This window comes from Buteo buteo, chromosome 26 (genome assembly GCF_964188355.1).
Source record: "Buteo buteo chromosome 26, bButBut1.hap1.1, whole genome shotgun sequence".
NCBI classification, from domain to species: Eukaryota; Metazoa; Chordata; class Aves; order Accipitriformes; family Accipitridae; genus Buteo; species Buteo buteo.
In genome coordinates, this window is record NC_134196.1 from 4,164,275 (window position 1) to 4,183,564 (window position 19,290).

The 19,290-nt window shown below is 39.1% G+C and overlaps 1 protein-coding gene across 14 annotated transcripts in view; it reads left to right on the forward strand.

Annotated features, from left to right (window-relative positions):
* Positions 1–19,290, forward strand: part of NR2C1 (nuclear receptor subfamily 2 group C member 1) — a 49,110-nt gene that overhangs the window by 577 nt on the left and 29,243 nt on the right. Inside the window, exons 1-5 of one of the 14 annotated variants that reach the window (XM_075058057.1) lie at positions 4,006–7,894; positions 9,458–9,505; positions 10,166–10,246; positions 11,746–11,927; positions 14,998–15,073. The exons of 2 other annotated variants lie outside the window; for them this stretch is intronic. In XM_075058057.1, coding sequence (XP_074914158.1) covers positions 15,020–15,073 — 54 coding nt within the window. In that variant the 5' untranslated portion in view covers positions 4,006–7,894; positions 9,458–9,505; positions 10,166–10,246; positions 11,746–11,927; positions 14,998–15,019. Of the gene's footprint in view, positions 1–3,996; positions 9,506–10,165; positions 10,247–10,326; positions 11,928–14,997; positions 15,074–19,290 lie in introns of those variants that run through there. 11 more of the 14 variants (XR_012654481.1, XM_075058058.1, XM_075058067.1 and 8 more) reach the window with 11 other exon arrangements.

Here is a 19,290-nt window from a genome sequence, read left to right on the forward strand (position 1 = left end):
CCCCGATCGGTGAAGCCCCCCCCCCACGGGGAGGGGAGAGGCGAGGGCAGCCTGCCGGGGTTGAGGGGGGGGAGGACGGGCCCGGGCGCTGGGCTGCAGCCTGGTCGCCGCATGTCTGTCTGTCTGGTCTGTCTGTCTGTCTCCCGCGCCTTAGTCCTCTCGGAGGGGGGGGGGAACGTGACTATGGGCCCCCCCCGCCGGCCACTTTGTGCCCGCTGACTCCATCACCCCGTCGTTCCGCTCTTCTCAAATATCTCTGGCGGCTGTCTGGGGTTTATGTGGGTGAAGGGAGTGCGTCCTGCGTAACCCCCCGTGTTATTTTTTTTTGTTGTTGGGGCAGGCGACCCTGTCGCTGTGCTTTATTTTGTCTCCTTGGGTGGGGTTTTTCTGCCAAGCTGCGGGGTTTGTGGGTTCTCTCCTTTCTCCGTGCTGCGGTGTCTTGTCTTGAGGGTGAAAGACCAACAAAACACGGCCCTGTGCCACAGGATGAACTTAAATTTGCACGTTGTGGAGGGAAGAGAGAGGATGGTCTGTGTTGTGCAAATACACTTGCGCAACAGGAAGAGAAAAAGTCTTTTGATACTGGTTTTATGGCCAGATGAGTGTGTAGACATGATTCTTGAAAAACTGAGTTGGGCATTCTTTGTATGTGAACTCTCTCATCTGAAGCTACTGATACCAGCATCAGCAAAGTGGACTTGGGAAAGGGTGTAGTAGGGACAGCTGCATCCACACCTATCGTAGGAAAATAAGATGGCAAAAAATTCAAATAGTTTTCTGTAGGACAGCTTCCTAGTTTTGCAATCTGCATTGTATAAGTAGAAATATAAGTATGGGGGGAGGCACAACATCACGTTACCGTGCTGGATGAGGCAGTGTTTAACCAGTGACTCTTTCTTCTACACTTGGTAATTTTGGATGGCTTTTTCTGTGTTGTGCTTTAACTCCAGCCAGCAACTCATGCACTTCCCCCCCACCCAGTGGGATGGGGGAGAGAATCAGGAAAAAAACCAAACAGTAAAACTCATAGGTTGACATAAAGACAGTTTAATAGGACAGAAAGGAGGAAATAATAATAATAATATGACAATAATAATAATAAAAGGATTGGAATTTACAAAACAAGTGATGCACAATGCAAATGCTCACCACTCACTGACCGATGCCCAGTTAGTTCTGGAGCAGCAATCCACCCCCCAGGCCAACTCCCCCCCAGTTTATATACTGGGCATGACATGACATGGTATGGAATACCCCTTTGGCCAGTTTGGGTCAGCTGTCCTGGCTGTGTCCCCTCCCAAATTCTTGTGCTCCTCCAGCCTTCTTGCTGGCTGGGCATGAGAAGCTGAAAAATTTTTGACTTAGTCTAAACACTACTCAGCAACAGCTGAAAACATCAGTGTGTTACCAACATTCTTCTCATACTAAATCCAAGACATAGCACTATACCAGCTACTAGAAAGAAAATGCACTCTATCCCAGCTGAAACCAGGACATGCTGTAACAGCATTTTTACCTGGAAAGAATTCCATAAATATACCACCACCCCTGCTTAGTCTATGGTAGCCAGTTGTGACATGAGATGTCCAACAGAGCATTTAGCCCACAGCTTACTCCTTGCTGTACAGCTTTCCTCAGGGACACTTGTTTGAGGGAAGTCTTAAGGTCTGTGAAATGTTTGACTGCTGCTGTCTGTAGCTCTTTCTCCAGAGACATTGCAGACCCTCTCTTATCACAGGACTAAGTATTTTCATGTGATGGTGGTCAGCTGTATGCGTGGGCATGCATGGTAATGTAAGGAACATAACTGACATCAGCCGGTGGGGCATACAGTCCTCAACTGCTTCTGCAGTTCATGCAAACTGCTCTAGCTGGATCATTGGACGCCACTTGCTAAGTCTGTTGCATTCTGCAACAACAGATCCAGATGCTTGTTACAGAAAAGAGCTCATGGTAGGGAAATTAACTAGCTTTAACCTTTCCCCTCAATTCTTATTAATATTTCTGTTTTTCTTGCTGGTTGTATTTTCTTGTGAAATGTTGTCTTGAAGGGAAGAAATTTGGTGGGAGTTATGATATCTTGAAGAATAGCCATAGCCCAGGCTAGATTGCAGGACAGGAGGGGAGATTGGGTTTTGGTGTTTGTTTTTTTTTTTTTTTAAGCCTACCTTGATTTTTCTGGTCTAGTTTCTTAGCCTCTGAAGACAAAGCCCTAAGCAACGTCTGTAACTCTGAAGCTGACTTCGCTTTGGGGGAAAAGGCATAGGACCAGATGACCTCCAGAAGTACCTTTCAACATGAATTATTTTATGATTGTATTCTGTTACTAAAGTTGAAGAGGTGGCGGGAGGGGGGAGACAGATAGGGAACCAAAACTAAACAAAAACGCACTGATACTCTAGCATGCAGTTAAATAGTTCACATGCAAAACATATTTACAGAATGCTTAAAGGTAATGCGCTAGTCCAGTGAAAACTGGCTTTCATCTATAATGTGAAATCTAAATATTTACACTGGTGAGATTAGTTTGCTTGTTTCCTATGCTGCCACTCAATTTTTTGTTTTGATTTATTGTGTGCTCATTGTATTATGCAATTAAAGTTTGTGCAGCCAGTGAAATTGCTAGAATTTCCTTACAGTTTGTGAAGGAAAGCAGTCCCCCTAAAGAAAGTAACCTGTGTCTAATGTCTGAGTCAAAACTGGAAAAAAAATCACCCCTTGCTTAAAGTAGGGAGCTTAACTGTCTATAAGGAATACAGCGGTGTCAAATCTTCAACTTGCACACATTTGTTCTGCTGGCAGGCCAAGTGTGGATCTCAGCTGGCAGAGGGTACGTGTGCCTTTCCTGCTTCAGCAGCCGCCCTGGCTTAAGCAGTTTTAATAGTAAGCTTTGCTAACCTGTGTTATTTTGGTTGATAGAAGTCAGGGAGCTCTCATTTGAGTATCTGCTTTCCCAGACCTGTGGGGCCATTAACATCCACGGTGAGGAAGCGGTAAGCAGCTGGGGCGGGTGTGGGGGCCACAGGCTCTGGCTGGCACAGCTGTCTGCATATGCTTTTTTGTCACATGCAGGCTGCAGCATGCAACCCAACAGTGACCATCAGGGAAAGCTAAACAATACCTAAGTTACTTTCTGGTAAACTTTTTAAATTTTTTTCCTCAGTGCTCTTTCAAGCTGCTTTTAGCACTTTAAATTTGTGCCTGTGCATTATGGGCTTAAGGTAAGCTGCTGCAAAACAGAATTTAATCAGTGTGAGAATGGTGGATAAAACTGCAAAGGTACGGTTAATCAAATTCTTACTCTTGTGTGTATGCAGACCTGTCCATATTCTTACCCTTCAGTCAGCAGCTTTTGATTCCAGAGATTATTGCATGAGATAGTACTCACCAAACTCTTAAAGCAACAAAAGATTTCTCTTCTGAAGAATCAAACTCTTAATTTCCTTTTCTCTGAGACTGGAAGGTTGCTTGTGCTTTCTGAGAGAGTCCCAGGTATCTTACGATGCAGTGCTGCAGATTTTGTAAGAAAGTACGTTCCTTCCTGAAAATCATGGTCTAAGAACTGCCTTTCTGTATCAATATTTAGATTAATTATGTTGATTTGGCCAGGCCTTCTCTGAAAGGCTGTTCAAATTTGTTTTAACTTAAATTACTTCTGTTCAACTTGATACGAAGACAGTCTGGGCTAAGCTAAATATTTGACTGCCTTTGTAGGAAGTGAAACCAGAAACTTGGAAAACGTAAACCACCAAAAACTAAAGCCAAACCCTCTTCTATTGTCATATTAGCTATAATTAATGGTTGTTTCATTCCAAATAAGTTGAGGTTGCTGTTCATAGCTTAGCAGTAACTTTGTGGTGTGAAAACTGCCCAATTTGCTTTGGTAATATGTTGCCTTTGAAGTACTAGCAGGACAGTGTAAGTGTCAACATGACTAATGCTTTCACTTTTGACTGGCTATCTGAGTATTTTTTCCATAGTGCTTTACATACATGTTTATAGGAATTAAAAAAAAATAATACACTCACCCTCTAACAAAATCTAATCCTGTGGAGCTGATAAAGGAAAAAAAAAAAAGAAAAACAGGGAAAAGGCAGGTGATGAGATTTATAAGGGGATATTTTTATCTGAAACAATGTCAACACTGATTTACTGGAAGGATGTGTATGAAACTCAGGGTTTTTTTCTGAAGGAATTTTCTGTGGGTAGGAACATGTGCAAGTTGTAAGGGAAGAGTTAGTAGTAGTACTGTTGGATAGGCTTCCAAGTCCTTTCTGTAGTGTTCCTTCATGTGTAAACTACCTTGTCTGTGGCTGTAGTTCAGTGAATACTCCAAGCAGCCATCTCACACCACACCCATGTGGGCAGTTTGGTGTTATACATAAGCTGGTGTAACAATACGGCCTTTTTCCAAAAGAAGTGGTCTTATTTCTGTTTCTGCCTGCTTTTCTTGTGTTACGTGTAGGAGTTGTTAGCTGCAGGGTGAATAAATTCAGAAGATGAGCTTACCTTACAGCTATACAACCACGAGGTCAAATGCGGAGGGGTACAAAGCTGTCAGCCAGGAGTGGGGCTACCTCTTTGTGAAATGCTGTAATTATCCCATAGCGGATGTAATGCCTCGGTGTGTTCGGAAGGAAGGGTTTGCACTCGCTATGCTGTCTTAGTGTAATCTTTGCATGCCGGGTAGGGAGAATGGACCTGGCTGAACCTAATCCAGCAAAGCCGGAGGTCTTCAGTCCGATGAGCTTCCTGGTCCGGTTCGCTGTGCAGCTTCAGCTCTGGCACAGGGAACCAGTTTGAGTTTTTTTTCCTTCTCGTACCAATGCAGGATTTTGCAGGCTTCAGGTGGAGATGCAGGCTATGGCTGACATTACACAGGGCAGCTTGACCTGATTAAATGGCTGTCTCCTTACCTAGCTCTGGCATGTAGCCGGTGCTCATGTGAGCGGACTCAGCTTGCAGACAGCCCTCTTGCCTTTCCCCCTCCTTCCATTCCCCCGTTTGCGGGGCTGCCGAGCTGAGTCAGCCCTGTAGCTGTTCAGGCAGGTTCTAAAGATGGCACGATAAAAGCAACAGGAGCCCAGGGCTAAAAATGAGATGACTGTCCTTTGGTGGCCCAAACTGTAAGAATGACTCTGCAGTCTGCAGAAAATTTATCCTAGCCATTTTGTTTTCTCACCTCTCCTCCCACTGTAGCACTCGCTCACATGAAAAAGCAGTGAGAGCAACGATTCTACATTAATTGTACAGGCATGCCTGCAAATGCTCGTCTTTCTCTATTGCTGTGTGCCTTTTAATTGTTCCCTTATGCTTTTACAAGCACCTCATCTTCCCTTGCTTGCCTGCAGGTTTAGCTGCTTCAGTTTCCTGTTGCTATCTGTCTCTTACATATGTACTCTCTAAATCTTGATGTCATGCAAATTTAGTAAACAGTATCTAACTGGGTGTCAAGAGTCACATAAATATTCCTTAGTTCATTGATAAAGAGAATGTTACTACTTTAAGTCTGCCAACTGTTCTACCATCTTGAGCAATATGGCTTATAGAACGATAATCCAAGAATAGCTCATTTAGCTTGCCGAGTTCATTGAGCTTTTCTTGTAGAAAGCATTGAGCAAAGTAGCATCGTTTGTTTCACAAATGTGTTTGGGTTCCTTGGCTTAATTTATTGTCTATAAAGCATTGCAGAATATTGTTCTGAAGTATAAAGAAATCTTAATGCTTAAAGCAAGTTACCGAACCCCAACTCTGGCACTTCTAATCATAGGGGCATTAAGTGCTTTCTCTTTTACATGTAGCTATTTATTAAACAAGTTTGGCACAGGTTATGTTGAATTCTTAATTAGTACAGGATGAGTTTGAAAAAGGAAATGAGGACTAGTTTCCATTTTAAGGTACAGAGCAGCTGTAAGCCCAGTGGGGTGACCTGAGCTAAAATAGTGTATCCTTAATTCATTTTCTGAGATCATTTGAAATCATTTACTACTGCAGCAGTATGACTGTAGAGAGTGATTAAGACAGTTTCTTTTAAGAGGGAATACTTCTCCAGTTAGCTTTCCATTATGTAACCTTTTGAGCTTTCCTAAAAAGTCATGTTGATCTTCTGTATTTGTCTTTACTGTGATATAAGAACAGAACAAAGTTTACGGTAACATCTGCAGTGGTAACTAGTTAACGTGCCTGCACCTCAAAAGTATCTAGAAAGTTCTTATGTAACTTTATTAGTTTCAATGTGCATCTGATCTTCTACAAGTGGATTTAATCTAGGAAAGACCCCTGTGTTAACACACATTCCGTACATATACATAGTCATTACCAGAATCATTATGCATTCCATACATACAGAGTCAAACTGGTTTGACAGTGCCAGCAGGGTAAGTTAAACTACTCAAATTTTACAAGCATAATTTTTGCACCAGTAAAACTACACTGGCCAGGGTTATGACATTTTTTTTTTAAAGTAAACTGAAGACCTCCGGGGTGGACAGAATTTTCTCATGTTGTATCTTCACACCAATGCAGTTTGTTCTCACTCATTTAAAGGGTGTTAAATCAGAATCAAGGTACCTGATAGTGGGGCAGCTATACCAACAGTGCCATATAACAGAACAAGAGATGTTACCATTTATATCAAATGGAGGGTCCAAACATAAATAAATATTCTTCTTGCTACTTCTTTTAAAGTCCTTGGTCTACACTGGTATAATATTTTGAAATACTGTTGGTAGGAACTTGCTTCTAGGACAATTAAAGTTGTATAACTGTTGTCACTGGAGAACGATGTTAGTTAAACATTGATGTCTTCTGGGTATAACTGTACTAGTGGAAGAGTGGTTAGTGTTTCTGATTACTGACCCTCAAATCTGCTGGCTGTTCTCATGGGAATGTTTCCTAACCCATTTCAGTTGAAGTAAGCCAAAAACAATTTAAAAAGTAAGTCTTTCCTAGGTTATTTTGACTGAAGCATTGGGAAAACTCTGGCATATAAAAACTGAGGAAGAAGTAAAGAAGAATGGTTGAATTAGTGCAAGCTAATGAAAGATAGCCACTGACATGGTGGCTCATGGAGCTCTTATCTAAAATAGTGATGGAAAACCATTGGCAATGATGCCAGGTTCAACATCAACAAGTTTGGGCTAACACTGATGATAGTGATGTATTTAAAAATAATTCTGACTCCTCCTGCCAAGAAGGCTCACTAACTCATTTCCTAGGGGCATAAACTAACAATATTTATATAAGATATACATATAGAAAGAGATTCCGGTTGGATTTCATTTGAGCCTGAAGATTGAAGAGAGATGCATTAAATGCATAACTGCATTACTTGTAAGTAATACAGAGGAAGTCTAATGCCTGTCTTTGGTCAAAATGCCTGCTTTTAGATAAGCTGCTTCTAATAAATTGGGTTGTGATATTAAGGTTTTGAAAAGAAGAGAGATGGATATATAATTCTGTCTCTCCATGAGTTAGTTTCTTTTTCAAAGGTTTTTGAAAGATCTTAATTTCTTGTGATTTAATTATGTGGGAAGTAATACTGCCAAGCAGTCAAGAAATAACTTTGAAAGCAAATGCAGTGATTCTACTTGTAAAGCAGGTCTAATCAGTATAAATACAGATGCTAATATTTGTGTTACTCTGTACCTAGAGCAACAGAAGAGGAGCCTTACTGTGTTGGGAGTCTTCTAAGAAAGTGATGTTTCCCTGGCCCCAGAAATTTACCACTAATGAGAGAATACACAAACGGATCATAACAGACTGAGGGAATACAAGGGTACAGAAGTAGAATATATTGGACAGTTGGAGAGGCGGTGACCGTGTTGACAGTCTGAATGTTGTCAGTTTTGACATTGTCAGCAACACATCTCCTTTAAGAGGAATTGAAGGAAGGGTATGTATTTGTTTTGTAGAGTTTTAGGAAGAGTGTTTCCAATTGTTAGGGGTTTGTGTGGCACACGTTTTGATGGCAGGGGAGGGGCTGCAGGGCTATCTCCTGTGAGAAGCTGCTAGAAACTTCCCCGGCTCCAAGTCGGACCTGCTGCTGGCCAAGGCTGAGCCTTTTTCCCCAAGTCGAGTCTGTTTTGCCCATGACCATCACTGGTGAGTGATCCCTCTCTGTCCTTGTCTCGACTCACGAGATTTTCGTTATATTTTCTCCTCATCCCCCTGTGGGGGAGGAATGAGCAAGTGGCCTCAGGGTGTTTTGTTACCAGCTGGGCTTAAACCACGACACCAATCTTAATGGCAGATGTGCAAAAAGTTGTAGAAGGAAGTAAGACGTAAGCAGTGAACAGTATTACTAGCTAAATGGTCATGGGACAAAGCATTTCTTATCACTTCATTTTTCAGAACCTTCATGGTAAAAGTAAAGGCAAGGATCTTAAGTCTAATGTGACAAAGGGAAACCAGTAGAGCTATTAAGCAATAATTGCTATAAGCAACAATAGACTCACTGGTTGAAACAGTGAGTGAAGAAAACAATTTTGCAAGAGTATTCAAAGTGAGATATAAATGAGGTAAAATTTAACTGGGCAATGTTTGCTAACAACTTAGTGCTTGATGTATTGGCAGTAGTCTTGGCTCTCCTTCCCCCTGTTGGAGTAATAATATAACTGTGGTATTACAGTTCTTTTAATTGTGGGACATTATAAAGAAGATACTAAAAGTATGTGCAGTTTTTTTCATGTTGTCTTCTCTGGTCTCTTAGAATTCCAGCTCTTATCCTTTCATTGGTTTAGATAACTTCAGAAAGGAAATATAAATGTGATTAGCAGTCTTTAACTAGCATCTGGATAGAGTTTGGTTTATCTTGGTTTGTCTCATTCCCTTTGAAAGGAGAACAAAGCATTCTCGAGCAAGAAACCATCAATTATTTGACTGTACTTCTTTCCTATACTGGCAATAAAAAACATTTCTCGTATGTTGCCTGACGCGTGCTTTGAAGGTGTGTGGCATGGTTTGGACAAGTGTGGAGAAAAGAAGCGTTTCTGAAATCAGGAAGATTGACATTAGATGAGAACACCTTGAAGATTACTTCCAGTTATTGAAGTTCAAAACTCAGACTGTGGTGATAGTTACTTTAAATCTTTTTCTTTACTAGGAAATGAAGGTTTGTTCTAAAGTGTTTAAGGAATATTTCCCAATTTCAGACAGCTCAGAGTTTAGAATATATGCATCATTTCACAGGAAACAATTCAGACTTTGGGAATGCATATCAGAGGCAGTTTGCTTAATATTTTTATTGATTACCAACATGGTTTTCAGGGCTAATCTTCTAAGTTATCAAGAGCTAGTGTATACTGTATCTCTGCCAGCTTCTCTCCAGAAATTTTGCATTGCTACTAGTAATACAGTTGTAGCAAGAAGAATGTTTTTATTTTAGTAGTCTGAGCTAAGGAAACAACATGTTACTAGTCCGTGCAAACTATTAAAATGTTCTTTCAATTTTACATAGCAACTCTTCATTGTGGTCTGACCATAGTAGTTGCAGATACTTACTCAAGTGAGTATATTCCTTTTCCATTTTACGCGTGCCCCATGTGCTCGTGCTCAGATGATTTGTCTCGCTTTGACAGCTGGTTCTGCATCCATGGGCTGAGTTTCCTTGTGCTTATTCCAGGCAGTGTGAAGAGGCAGGACAGCCTCAACCAATTCTCCAGATTCCTCTTCATCATAAGAGTTCAGTCTTGTTTGCCTGCCTGAAGTACTCTGTTCACAACAAGTCTAGTTCAAATGAAAAGCAGATGGCTCGTTTAGATACAGTTTCAAAAATTCACTTGTAATGGTTTATGCTTCTCTGAGAGTTAGTTTCCCTATGGCTGGGGCATTATAGTTGAATACATGTGTATTCCTTCACTGCTTTACTGCAAGGTAAAACATGTTAGTTTAAATTGCTTTCAGTTTTTAAGCTAACCTGTTTTACTAAAGTATCTTAGCTGTGAGGGCAGTCACATCTGGTTTTGGAGAACTAACTAGCAGGTGCAAAGTAATTCCTTAAAGCACATACCTTTTGATTCTGAAGGTCAGTGGTTTTGTTTCCTACCAAGACAACACTGTAGAAGCATGCCTCTGAGCTGTGGGATGATCTAACTAGCAGCACAGAATGATTGGATGAGCAATTGAAAAGCTCTTGGCTTGGTTTGAGATTTCTGTGTCTCAGCAGGTTTGGGATGTATAGGATTCATGCTTCAAGCTCATAGCTGATGAATTCATGACTATGATCAAGAATTTATGGAGTTTCAAGGTGAGTTTCCATCTTATTTTTTCAATTTTTGTTGTTAACTACTTGTAGGTAAGATAATTTATTTTTATCCAACATGCACTGTCAGGTGTACAGTGAAGCATTCTTAAAAGCTGTCCTTAGGTGGTGGTTGAGACACTCAATGATGGACATTTAAGTGTTTATTAAGCTTTTTTGAGGGATTTTTTTTTTCTGAGAGCTATGCCATTTACAAGTCATTCTCTAAAGATTATAGTTGTTGAGAAAAACCTTTTTGAAGGTGCTTTCAATGGAGAGGTAACATTCTTCAAGTCCAGAAACAGCTGGATTTGGAAGTTCTTGTGAACACAGATTTCTTTCTCTTGGTTCTGAGAATCACATTTCAAAGAAAATCTTTTTGACCAGTAGAATTCTTGTGATTGGGGAAGGATAGGAGCATCACTTGTTTAGGGAATATTAATCTAGTCAGGCTTTCAAAGTCCGATGTAAATTCATTAGGTTTTTATTTAACAGTCATCACCTTTAAAGCAATTTGATTCTAAACAGTTTGGCAAAGGATTTGCTTACCACTGCCCTTTGGGTTTTCTTTAGTTTTGCTTATTTGGGGGTCGTTCAGACTGTATTGCTGCAACTGAGTACATGCTGGAGGTTGTGGCTGAGTAACACTCTATTCTGTTCCAAATTCCTTCCTACTTTTTTCTCATCTCTAATTTAGGATTCCTGCAAAAATAATACATCATCAAGACAGGGAATCTCTTTTAGATAACCTCTTCCACTGCTCTTAAGAGTAAAACAGAGTATACTTACATTGCTCCTAACAGCAAAAATAAAGGGTGCCTATGGCCAATTCTGGATTTGAGGGAGCTGAGTGTTTTCAATACTTTATTAGCTCTGTTTGATAACACTAAATTAATAATCCTCTGAATTAATAAGGTAAAAATACACGGTGTCTCTCATAGCCATTCATTGTGCTCACGTGAGAGAGATCTTGTTACAGTCAGGTGTTCGCACCAATACAGAATTCTGTCGTAACCAGTACAAACTCTCGCTGTGCTATCGGTGAGGGTTTGGCAGCATGGCAAAGAACACAAAGTCCAACATCTCAAAGATGAGATGCTATTTAGTTTGGTGTTGGGCCTTGAGAAGGTCAGTATCTGTTAACTGGAGGACTGAAATCTAAGAGGTTGAAATGTCTGTGCTGAAGAGTGTTTCTACTAGAGAATATGAGGGTTAGCTATAAATAAGCTTATGTGTGTGAAACGTTTCTAACTGCACTGCTTTCCTTGCATTGTTTTTAAAAGTAGCTTTGACTGTTAAGGTTCTTAAAATTAGAAAATAATACTCTTCCTAGAAGTAGGAGGTGAGGCAAGAAGATAGATTCCTGTCAATCTCCTAATTGTACAGAACTTCAGCTTATGGACCAGAAGTCTCTGCTAGGCCACTTCACCATCATAAGTGTTGCCTGTTTTGTCCTGTGGCTGTATGTTGCTTTCTTCATCTTCTATTTCTTGTTTCTTCATCAGGTTCATCTGTAAGGTCCAAAAATAAGTGAGTGTAAGCTCCAAGGCTCATCTTGCAACAATTTATAGAGCTGTGGGAAAGTATGGGAGACCAGATGGCTTAAGATGATGTGAATTTCTGCTGCTGTGGAAGGGTGTGATCTACAGTTCCCCTCTACCACTGGTACAGCAGTAGCGTTTGCATGGTAATGTAGCAAGTGCAAGTCATTCTTTGGGCTGAGAACTAACACGGACAAAAATAAAACTTTGCTGCTGGCTGTGAAGTCACAGATGTACCAGTGCTGGCACCGGGAGAGAGGCTGGAAACTCAGGCCAAAATACAGGTTAAGGCTAGCCCTTTTGGTGACAGAATGGTTTTGAATAGGGTAGTAATGAGTCTGCAACATTAAAAAGACAAGACTTTTTTCCTTGTTAAGACATTAGACAAAGTACTCATGAAGGCTTGGAGAAATCAGATCTCTCCATCTTTCATTTACTGAGTTTGTGGCAAAAATATTAACGTGTTGATATGTTAGTTTAAAGTAATTGTATGACACAGAACATTAAAGAGAATCTTTAATTATAATTTTGCAGTGCCACAGATATGATAGGTAAGAATTTTTTTAATTCTTCATGTCTGAGTCAATTTCTGTAAAAGTTATTTTCCAGATTTTGCCTCCTGTGCAAGTTCAGTATTTGGCTGTAAGCTTTTGCTAAATGAACAATAAATTAAGCTTTTCTTTTCACTGTGCTGTATTGTTCATTTCTGTGTGCTGCTGAGTTGTGCAACACAGCTATAGCAGTAATAATTAGTATTCAGTATTCTTGCTGGAACATGCTAATTCTGCAGGCTGAAACAGTAGGAGTTTTAGAAAAGCATAAAATAAAATTAAAGTAGCTGTAGGCTCTGTTGGTAAATACGACTAAAATTGAGAAGGTCATAATCATACTTTGTTATGGGAAAGATTATAGACCAGACTTTTCTGATGGGAAAATGATATTGATGTAGTCTAGTTTCTTTGGGGAAAATAATGTAGAAAATGCTAGAGAGTGATTGCAGGACAGAAGATGTTACTGCTGTCTCAAAAGGCTGACATAGGGGAACATGTATTCTCCATAAAATTGGTTTAAACTGCTCAAAATAAGCTTTCTTGTGCATAGCTCTTTAAACTGGACACTCAGTGAAGTAAAACTTTTAAAATTAGGTATTTGTTTAGTGTGTCCTTGAAAATACCTGCACAATAGACCTATATGGAGGCAGTCAAAAGATTTTGCAAATCAAAGTGCTTTCAGAATATTGGGAATTTTTTGCAATTGCAAGCAATTGTTGTTTTGATAGCTAAGAAAATAGTGTATTTTTTAGTTGTAGAATATTCCAGGTGGGAAGGGACATCAGGAAGTCTCTAGTCCCAAACTCCACTCAAAGTGGTATCAGACTAGAATTTCAGCATTTTACTTAGTTTACTCTTAATTTTTTACAAAATATCATCATATGCACAATATTTCTGGTACATCAAATTGTCACAAAGCAGTAAGATCTTCCTCTGAAATAACTTTTTGCAAAATGTACATCTCCCTTACCCAAAAGTGTGTCTGTCTTACTAAACAGTTCTGTAATTTGCTTTTAAGAGGTTAAGCTTTCCTTTTTAGCTTTTCTTTTCTTTTTTTTTAATAAAGTAATACTAATTTTTGTCACTGTGTGTGTAAACAATGCAATATTTTGTTGCTAGTAAGTTTTTTATTTAAAAGAAGAAAACATCTGATAGAATACATTGGCTGACTTCAAAGTGCTCTTTGCATAGTGATTGTGCTGCAGCTCGGGGCATGCAGAAGTGGGTTAATAGAATGCTGCTGCAAGGGTGCTGACATGTATTAGATCTTCTAAGGCGATAATGCTTTTCAACATAAGCTTCAGTCTCATATGTTTTAGGCGTATACCCGTCATCTTTTGTCTTAATTTAACTAAATGCAGCATGCTGATGGGTGATTAAGAATGGTCTGCAGTGCCTAAATATTTCCATAGTCTTCTCTTCCACACATCGATCAGGGTTTAGTATACCACTATGCACACTTGCAAGGCCTGCAATTCTTGCCCTAGTCAAAACAGATCTCTCTTTTCAATTATAAGAGCAAAATGAGCTTTTTATTTCCATAGTTGATTGGGAAAGTTTAGAGATCACTGGGGTAGGAGATAGTTCCTAGGATTTCTAGCAAAGTTAGAGTGAGAACCACCTAGCTCTATATACACTTTTTCTACATATGTAACTGCTGTCATTAGCATTCTGACTTTTTGTATGCTTACACAGCACCATTCCTGCTTAATAAATAAATAAATCTTTTATACTGTGTAAAAAATCCTTTGTACTGACACCATTTATTCTTATGTTAATACAGGAATATGTGGGTTGGTATTAAACATCTTTATAACTTTAAAATGAGGAGGCTGTATAATCTGGGTACATTTTATATTTGAAACAAAGCAAATTTAGTACATAGACACATCCTTTAGTGTACGAGTACTGTCTTTGTTCATACAAGGAGTAGGTGTTACGGTGTTTTTAATAAAGCTTTTTTCAGGAAAATCAAGTGTTTATGGTGCTTCATAATTTGTATATATTCCTCTTAAGTACTGCCTAGTGAATATTTGTAAATCGATATGCAAACAAACAAGGCATACATCTGAATGCTTTACACTGCATTAATGTAGTGTTACATCCTACAAAATTATTCTTATGAAGTTTTGGACTTCTTATGCTGTAACTACAGTACTGATAACAAAGCAGCATCTTTTTTTAAACATGTTTATTTTCTGCCTCCCAAGTAGTGCCTCCTATTAATTAAAAAAATTGACCTTCAAGCATTCCTATTAATACTGAAAAATCAGTATGAGCTCAGAAGTTAGATTCCCCCCCTTAATTTGCATTAACAAAACTGGGTCTGTTCCATTTTTTAAGATGTTATTTATGTCCCTGCTGATGTCATGGTCAGTAATACACTTCTGTTCTCACAGGGAGTTTATTATATTGCTGCTCTTTGGGAAAGCAGAGGAGGAAAAATAGAAAGTCTCTGTGTGAGTTATTTGAGTAAAAAGATACAGAAGTTTACAAATAGAAAACAAAATATTACTTTTTTAGTATAATCAAACTTTAAATTCTGCAGGGTTGTCACTTTCAGACAACAGTGAACATACTTTACTTATGTGAACTGTTTTTTCCCCAAGATATTTTTACTTTTGAGGCTATAGATGTTAAGCATCTTCTTTCCTTTCTTTGACAGGAAATTCTGGTGATTAAAGATCATGGCAACCATAGAGGAACTGGCCCATCAAATTTTTGAACAGCAAATGGGAGAGGTACATAAATTTTGAGTCCTATTTAAGAGACATTGAATGACTGATATGTAAAAACCAAAATTACAAGAGAAAATAATTTTTAGGACACCCAAAGCTTCCAGAGACTCTCCCATGGAAGACTAGAACTTATGTCCATTTTAAAGTTATGCTGAAAAGTCTTTTTTGCCAAAGTTTGCCCCACAGAAATGAAGTGAAGGAAAATCTAGCAGTGTTTCCAGTAAGTGACTAGCTGTTCAGCTCTGCTTTTTGGGCCTGTAGTGGTCTTCAGAGAGCCATCTGGTTGTATAATTGATTTGCTCACTTCCAGAGTTGTCAGTACATAGCTTTTACTTTCCAATTAAGCAATTGCTTCAGTTGTTGTTTTTGTTTTCACTAGTAAAGGTTTGCCATGCTCTTCACTGTAAAATATTTGTTGGTGTTTGGTATAAGTCACGAGGAAGATTGAACTTTTGTTTCTGCTAACTTCTGGTTTTAATTTTCTGTAACCTGTGTGCAGAATCTGTGTACTGCTGCCAGAGAACTTCCAGAGATGCACAGATAGTTTGGGAGTGGGGATAAGAGTATATATACTTATCTAGAAGGTTTCATCATAGCGTAATCTATTTAAAATTAGCACCAGTTTAAATTACATAAAAGCAGTAACTTATTTATCTTAAATAAATGGTATTTTTTAACTTGAAATAACCACTCTTGATTTCTTGTCTAGACATAGATATAATTTTCAAGTAATTTTAGTTCCTCTCAGTCTTGATTTCAAATAGAAAGGTGGTGGTGGGATGGTTAATTCTATTCTGTACAAAGTCTTACGCTTTTATTGTAGCCTCTGAGTGTTGCTAAGTCTATCTCAAAGGACATAAGTGATTTATGTGATGTATAGTGTTTTCTTTTTCTCACTTGTCCTCTTTGTAGGTGAGAATGGCATGTCTAGTGTAGTTTTGTTTTAGTAATATCATTCCTTGTGGAGGTCTAAATAGGGCTGTATTTCCTGGGTTTTCTTGTTTTGTTTTTTTTTTTTTTGAAAGTACAGGCTAGTCAAAGCTACCTGGAGTGTACGTTCCAGTCAAAAAAGAGAATGGTGTGATGATGGTTTTTAGCCTCTCTGAGGGTTGTTTCTCAATTTTATAATATGATTCCATGAGACACTGAGCTGACTTAGTATCTCAGTGCCGTGGGAGAGGGAAGGTCCTTCTTCTGTTTCTTACCTTACTTAATTTCTACACTAACAGCAAGCTAACCCAGCCAAAACAAGTGGAAGGTTTTCTGCTGGGTTAGTGGGTTGAGTAGGGTCTGAGAAGGCTCTGATGAGTACCAGAGCCAGCGTAAAGGAGGTTGCTGGTAGCCAAGGGGAGGCAGGGGAGAAGACGGAGGGATTGGAGGTGTGACACTGCAGAGAGCTGTTGGCTGTTCCTGTTCATGGTGAAACTGCAGCCTTACAGTTTTCATGGATATCATTTTGTCAGCATGTAGATTAGGATTTGTCCTTTAGCGAAGTTTTACTGAGCCTGAGACCGTCACATCTTACTTGGCAGCGGTGCAGCTTAAGCATTCCCCACTTCATGAGCTAGTCTGGCTTGTGTAAGCTCTGTCTCTGCATGGTGGACAAAACTGAAAAAAAAAAATTATGGGATAGTGGAGGAAGGTCTTCTCCCTCCCAGTTGGGGTCAGCTCCCTTATCTGGTGCAAGGTGCAGCCCAACCTGGCACGTGGTTAGAAGGACTGAAAAGCATCACCTGGGGCAGTGCAAGGTGGGACCCCATAAGCCAAAATTACTGTCAAACTTGCATGCCATGCATGAGTGCACTGCCTGAAAGGTGGAGTCAGCAAGTAAAGCGGTCTTACGGGGGCCTTCGTGTAGTATCTTACTTTCCAACCTACCTGTGACCTACTGGCTGTAATTGCTTGGTGGTGTTCCTATTCAATGTAAGCATTGAAAACCATAGTTTAAGGTCTATGGAACTTCAGCGGTATTTTTGCTAGCATTTGTAATTCTCTTCAATGTTGAAATAGTTTTAATTGAATTTACAAGAAAAATCTACATAAGTAGAACATGAAAGGAAAAAGACAGGTATTCCTATTTTGAGGAGAATAGAAAGTGCTCCTGTGTCTCATTGAAGTAATGGTCAAAAGTGTTCTGTGACATAGGTTTTGATTTCTTTATATTAATTCTTGTTCGTGAAGCATTTTAAAACACAAAATTATCACAAACTATCTTATGATAATGTTCACAAACGTGTTTTTGTTAGTTTAGGGCTTTTTAGCATAAAAGCAAAACTTATTAAAAAGAAGAATTTATAGCCTTGCCTATATGGAGCATTGCATAATGTTTAGCTTTACTCAGATTCTGCCAACTGCTAGGCATCTTTTGCTGAGTGTGGGATAATTCATGTTTCTACATCAAGATCACATTCCTTGATTCATGCAGGGAAGTTGTCTTTCAAGAGCCTGCAGCAATCTTCTTTCTTTGATCTGTGGTTGGGTACGCTAAGTAAATGGTGGTTTGTTTCCACAGTTGAGCCAGGTAACAGTAACAGAGGAAAGCTATGTATTTGAAACAGAGTCTGTCATACACATACAAAATATAATTTTTAAAAAATACTGTGGTTATTCTTATCAGTATTTTTTTTCACTGCAATAAAAAGAACTGTATTCTGTATAGAAGTAAAACTGTCAAGCTGACATTTTATAGGCTTGAAGAGCAGTTTTACTTATACAACATGTAGATCATGACATTTTAAGGGAGCAAATGTAAAACAGTCCTGGAATATGTAGCTTATTTTGTAAAGCAAAGATAAATTCACATAAAACTCCAATTGCCTGTAAATCACCAAGTGTTCATGTCATTTGAAAGGCTGATGCAGAATTTTAGTGGTTGAAAGCATCTCTTCCAAACTGTAAATGTTGCTGTATAATGAACGCTTCTTTGTCCTTTACTTAAGCAAAGAAGCAGATGAAGTGTTTGAATGTGGAAAGTATTCATACTCATGAAAAATCGGGTATTTTTAGAAAGCAGTGTTTGAAAATGGCTTGGGCAGTGGTTTGACAAGCATTTCTTTTGATGGTGCTGGCAGTTTAAGCGATCCCCCCAGCTGCTTAATCCCACTCTCTCATTTGCTCTGATGCGTCTGCTTCTGAGCATTGTGGAGATCTGGATAGAAGGTTTGAGCTATGCTAAGAATAGCCTTTGTTTGTCTGTCTGTTTGCTGGGCTGCTTTTTAACCTGCATCAGTGTCCTATTCCAGATCACTGAATGACTAACCAACCAGTTTCACCTACCAAGCTGAAGGGGTAGGAGCAAGTAGGTTATGAGAGCTGAGACTGGTAGCAAAAGTAATGCCTTTATGGATAAAATTTCAAAATCAGCTTAGGCTGATGGGAGCTTCTATTTCTGCTGTAAGGGGAAGTCTTACCCACCGCACCTTCCCCTTCTCATGCTCATCTCCAACTGCATCTTCTTGCCTCCTTTCTTCTGCTGGTACTAGCATTTACATGGCGGTATGGTTGCAAAATCAGGAAGCTGATCCAGGAGGAACAAAAAAGTTCTCAACCTGTTATGAAACAGTACCTTTACTGCCATATAGATAATATATTTTCTATATTAATTCTTGGGGGGGGGGGGGCAGTTGAAGAGGAGCATTTTTATGGTGGTGTAAATACTGGGAATTATTATTAATACAGAATTGCAGGATGTTCCAGAGTTTTTGAACTGCAAAAAGTTTGGGGAGTTACTTGGGAATTTAAGACAAAAATTTCAGTTTGAAGGTATCTGTAAACTCTATGAAGACAAACTTCCTTTGTACTACAAAAAGTCTGGCCTTTCTCTTCAAGCCTTTACAAATAGCAGCTCTACTTCTTAATTTTTTACTGACAAAAAATGTAATGAATAATACCTTCCCCTATATACCTATGGCTAAAGCATGTAAAGAATTTTTAAAATATTTATAATCATTAAAACACTTCCAGAAATTGTGTCTGAGAGCATTCACACAGAGATTTAAATTTGGTTTAAGATACACTGCCTGCCAACATTCATTTTCTCTAACTTTCTTGATAGTTCCCCAGGATAGAATTCTGTTGTTCTGGTTTGCTGCTTTAACAGAAAGACAGAACAGAAAAGGCCAATTGCTGTGTTTCCACACCAAAAATTCTTTTGTCACTTTAAGTAAGCCATTAAGGTAAAAGTATTTTAGTGTAAATGTAGCACAGCTATGATGGAAGGT